The 5,037-nt window shown below is 50.3% G+C and overlaps 1 protein-coding gene across 1 annotated transcript; it reads left to right on the top strand.

Moving 5' to 3' along the window:
- Nucleotides 1-1,020: 1,020 nt before the first annotated feature.
- LOC121063069 (olfactory receptor 14C36-like) lies at nucleotides 1,021-2,101 on the top strand. Its single transcript, XM_040543404.1, has one exon. It carries the CDS (start codon nucleotides 1,021-1,023, stop codon nucleotides 1,966-1,968), a length of 948 nt encoding a protein of 315 aa, XP_040399338.1. The 3' UTR covers nucleotides 1,969-2,101.
- Nucleotides 2,102-5,037: the final 2,936 nt, after the last annotated feature.

Raw genomic sequence — 5,037 nt, 5'->3', positions numbered from 1 at the left:
TCCAGGGCAGGAGCAGCCCCAGCTCCAGCACAGCAGAGGTGCCTCTCTCCTGACACATGCCCATTTCCTTCGGCAGAGCAAAGGGACAGAGAGGGGCTGCCCTGCAATGCCACCAGCTGGGAGGTGTGCACAGCTGGCAAAGGGGGAGGCTTTCCTGAGTGCCTGCAGTCTCCCTGCTCGCCTCTCTCGGCTAGCCCATCGCCGTGTATCCTCTTTTCTCTCCTGCTGCCTGTGCTGCTCTTGTTCGTGCTCTCAGGGCTGGGGTGGGGAGTTGCGGTGGTAGGTTGGGCACTGCCCATGCAGATGTGGCCATGGCAATGAGGTGTCCCAGACGTCTGGGACTTGGCCAGTCCTGGCAAGGATCTGCAGTTCATCCCATCAGAGCTCTCAGCAGTGTCTGCTTTCTTCTCAGGGTAACAGAGGCGTGTGTTCCCCCTTCATCTCAAAGAGGAGCAAGCAGAGGGAAGCTGGGAGGCATACCGAACGACAGACTAGCTCTCCTCACTCTGCACCACGAATGCTTTTTCCTCTCAGCACTTGTGGCTGTTCAACCTGGGAGAAGCAGAAGTGCTGAGGATTTCTGATTCCAGAGAAGACACCCCATGTGAGATGTAGGGGGACAGGGAAGGCCTTATTAAATACAGTCTGTTTAAAAACCCTCTCTGAAACCGAGTTTCCTTGGATTGGGGTGGGCAATTGATGGCAAACCCTCCTGTGGTCAGTGTGATTTTCCTGGAGACACTCTAAATATCAGTTGTGGCCCCTGCCTCCCCCATGCTCCCACATGCCCTTGGAGTTAGAGCATAACCGCCCCCTTGGGAGCCGTCGGGCAGAGACCCTGCTCCTCATGGCGCATTCGGCCAGCACAAACCAGGGAATTGCAAGAAGGTCCTGCCAAGAAGAAAAAACTGTGCGACAGGAGAGTCAAAGAGAAAGGGCTTTGGTGTGAGCAGAGATTTCTCTCCTAACTTGTCCCTGTCTTTTCTTCCTTGGAAAGAGCCCTGGGCCCAGAGGCAGCAGATGCCCAACAGCAGCTCCATCACCGAGTTCCTGCTCCTGGCATTCGCAGACACGCGGGAGCTGCAGCTCCTGCACTTTGGGCTCTTCCTGGGCATCTACCTGGCTGCCCTCCTGGGCAACGGCCTCATCCTCACCGCCGTAGCCTGCGACCACCGCCTCCACACCCCCATGTACTTCTTCCTTCTCAACCTCGCTCTCCTCGACCTGGGCTTCATCTCCACCACTGTCCCCAAATCCATGGCCAATTCCCTGTGGGACACCAGGGCCATTTCCTACTGGGGATGTGCTGCCCAGCTTTTTCTCTTTGCCTTCTTCATCACAGCAGAGTGTTCCCTTCTCACCATCATGGCCTACGACCGCTACGTGGCCATCTGCAAGCCCCTGCACTACGGGACCCTCCTGGGCAGCAGAGCCTGTGCCACCATGGCAGCAGCTGCCTGGGGCAGTGGGGTTCTCAATGCTCTCCTGCACACTTCCAGTACGTTTTCACTGCCCCTCAGCCAAGGTAATGCTGTAGACCAATTTTTCTGCGAAATCCCCCAGATCCTCAAGCTCTCCTGCTCAGACTCCTACCTCAGGGAAGTTGGGCTCCTTGGAGTTAGTGCCTCTTTTGCTTTGTCATGTTTTGTTTTCATTGTGCTGTCCTATGTGCAGATCTTCAGGGCCGTGCTGAGGATCCCCTCTCAGCAGGGCCGGCACAAAGCCTTTTCCACGTGCCTCCCTCACCTGGCCGTAGTCTTCTTCCTTATCATCAGTGGTGTGTTTGCCAACCTGAAGCCCCCCTCCATCTCCTCCCCATCCCTGGATCTGGTGGTGTCATTTCTGTACTCGGTGGTGCCTCCAGCACTGAACCCCCTCATCTACAGTATGAGGAACCAGGAGATCAAGGATGCCATTAAGAAAGTGATGACAGACATTTTTTTAAGAACTAAAGCTTCACATCTCTAGAAAGGATTTGCTGCAAACGCCATACCGGGCCAGAGCTTTGTTTATTCACTGCATTACTGTTGTTATTTCTCCTTATCATTTTCCCACACAAATGATTGGATTTGTCTCACTACATCTGAGGAACTGACCTGCTCTTTTGCACCTGGAGGCTGTGGAAAAGTCTATCTAACATGGGCTCAGACCTGACTTTTTGTACCATCTCTGTAGTAAAATGGATTCTCTTGTGTGCATTGGTCTGGGCTCTTCTTCCAAAACTGGTGCCAAAACTAATAGGACCAAAAAGGGATAAAGACAGTTTGCTTGGCAAAACAAAAGCTATGCATGCAAGCAAAGCAGAATAATGAATTAATTTGCTACTTTCCATTGGCAGGTAGATGTCTGGCCATTTCCACAAAAGCAAGCTCCATCACACATAATGGTTTCCTGGGAAGACAAACGCCACCTCTCTGAATGTTCCCCTGTCCTCCTTCTTTACCTGGGTTTTTATTGCTGAGCACTATGTTGCATGATATGGAATATGCCTTTGGCCATTTGGATTCAGTTGTCCTGGCTGAGTCCCTTCCCAGATTCTTGTGAAACCGCTGGAGTCCTCGCTGTTAGGATAGCACAAGAGGCAGAAAACTCCTTGACTCAGTGCAAGCACTGCTAAGCAATAACTAAAACATTGGTGTGTTACTAACACTTTTCATCACGAATCCAAAACATAGCATGATACAAATGTCTATGCAGAAAATTAACCCCATCCCAGGCAAATCCAGGACACATGGCCAGTGCAGGGTAATGCGGTGGCCCTGGGGCGCTCACACCACAGCCCACGACTGGTCTGGTCTGGTCTGGGGAGAGGGCAGGGAGGTGAGGGAGCTGGGGAGGGTCTGTCCTGGGCTGTAAAGTGCACGGCAGAGGAAAACATGACAGCTAGCTGAGCTGTGGCACCATGCAGGATGAAGACTCACCTCAACGGCTTTGTGGTGCAGAGCCAAGGCTCGTGGAAGGGAGCTGAGACATGCAGTTACAGCAGAGAGGAGAGTGCCTTGGTGGCATAGGCAGAGCCCAGGGTGGTGTCCCAGGGCATTCGTCACCCCCTAGCCCATCTCACCAACCACTTCCAGCACTGGCTGCTCACCCCAGGTCGGGCAGTGAGTTTTGCTCTGGGGCCATCTCCCACTGGGCTCCGTGCCTGTGCTGGGGGACAAGCCAGCCCTGCCCAGGCTCTTCCCTGGCCCCGACCTCTGCAGCCATGGAATTTCGACTGTTATTGGACTTAGAGCCTCGACAAATTATTTTCAGAACACATCCTCATACAATTCTCCAGGGTAGCCCTTGGTTAAACCTGACGGTAGATGGCGACAGATGATTGATTACCGATGCCTCAATGCCAACGCTGCAACAGTCCCTATATCGCAAACCCGACTGCCACTATACAGGCTCGTGGTTGGCTGTTCTAGACATTAAAGATATGTCCTTTATGGTCCTCTTGGAGGAACAGATAAACCCCGCTTTGCATTTGCTTCGGAAGGAGTGCAGTACACTTTTAATACATTTCCCCACGGTTACAAACATTCACCTACAATTGCCTGTGGGGCTTTGGCAGAGGTTTTGCAACGAGTATCAATCCCATCAAAGACATAGCTTTATCAACATAAAGAACAATTTTCCAAAAGAGCCTCCATCTTTTAGGTCAACTGCATTGAAAGAAAGAGGAATGAATGGGAGAAAGGGCTTTCATTCCTAGTTAGAGCTGTGAAACAGATTGAGAAAATACATCAGGGACAGCCTCTAGCCCCGAACCTGACTGCAGGATCTTGCGCTTGCACTTGTTGAACTCCATGAGGTTTGCACGGCCCCACCTGGATGGCATCCCTTCCCTCCAGTGTACTGACTGCACCACACAGCATGGTGTCATCCGCAAACTTGCTGAGGGTCGATCCCACGGTCCATGTCGTTGACCAAGTAGTTCAACAGTGCTGATCCCAATACTGACCTCTGACGAACACCACTCATTACTGATCTCCACTTGGACATTGAGCCATTGACCGCACTGACCCTGAATAAGCCACGAGGACCTCTGGCTTGGTACGCCATTGAGAGTGGAGGGCAGAACACAAAGTCAATGCTCGATGGATTTATCCTGCATCATGAAAGGGGTAGCCTGTTTGGAGCTTCCCACCAAAATAATTTCCTTTTATTTCTTGCAGATACAGCAAATAAGGAACCTCGCCCAATCCTGTTAATTATGTTCATTATGATCTATCCCTCTTCAACACAAAGCCCATGGGACCACGCACTGCTGGGATATACAGGGCAAATGGGCATTATGCCCTACAGTCAGTTGAACCTAGTCACCCTCGTAATGAACAGCAATGAAGTATACTCACAAAATAGGTGGGAATGGAATAAGCACAAACAATTGCCACAACTGATCAGAACACCAAGTGATGATATGGAGGTGGGCTGCCTGCTTATTAACAACCTTCAGTATGAGAGAATAAGCCAAATCTCTATAACCATAACTAATTGCATAACAAAACAATGTCATGATGGCCTTATGGGTTGGTGGTATAACTTTACCCTGACTCAGTCATCTAGAGTAACATGTTTATGGGGAAATTGAGCAGGACGTATGGGGCTCACCTGTAAATTCAGGATTAATGTGTGCAAGATGTGAGACTCATGTTTGATGCGGTAGCCATGGGTTGAAGCTTACAGATAGGTTACAGAGAGGTTATTTGACACCTATCCTGCTAGATCCTTAAATCTATCCAGAGTAGCAATATGTAATAATATTACTTTCTACAAAAGGGAATGGATTCTGAAAGCTGAAGATCTAGACCAATATATCCCATCTTTGAGAGGGACAACAGGGGACACCATTTCAATAGGATGTTGGGTTGAAAATCATACTGTGTGTATGCCAGCTTCACAAATTATTGTAGACTCTGTTGGATGGGCACCTGGACATGACTCTGATAACACACACCTGTCCTGTCCATCCAGATGTGAGTGTTGGTATAATTTTCCTATATCCTGCTCAGTGATTGTACCATGCCTTTGGGCAGGCTCCACGTCTCA

The sequence above is a fragment of the Cygnus olor genome, unplaced genomic scaffold, assembly GCF_009769625.2.
Source record: "Cygnus olor isolate bCygOlo1 unplaced genomic scaffold, bCygOlo1.pri.v2 S100, whole genome shotgun sequence".
NCBI lineage: Eukaryota > Metazoa > Chordata > Aves > Anseriformes > Anatidae > Cygnus > Cygnus olor.
This window is presented reverse-complemented; position numbering and strand designations above follow the sequence as displayed.

Coding starts and splice junctions, on each gene's coding strand:
- LOC121063069 (XM_040543404.1), top strand. CDS start 1,021: ATGCCCAACAGCAGCTCCATCACCGAGTTCCTGCTCCTGGCATTCGCA.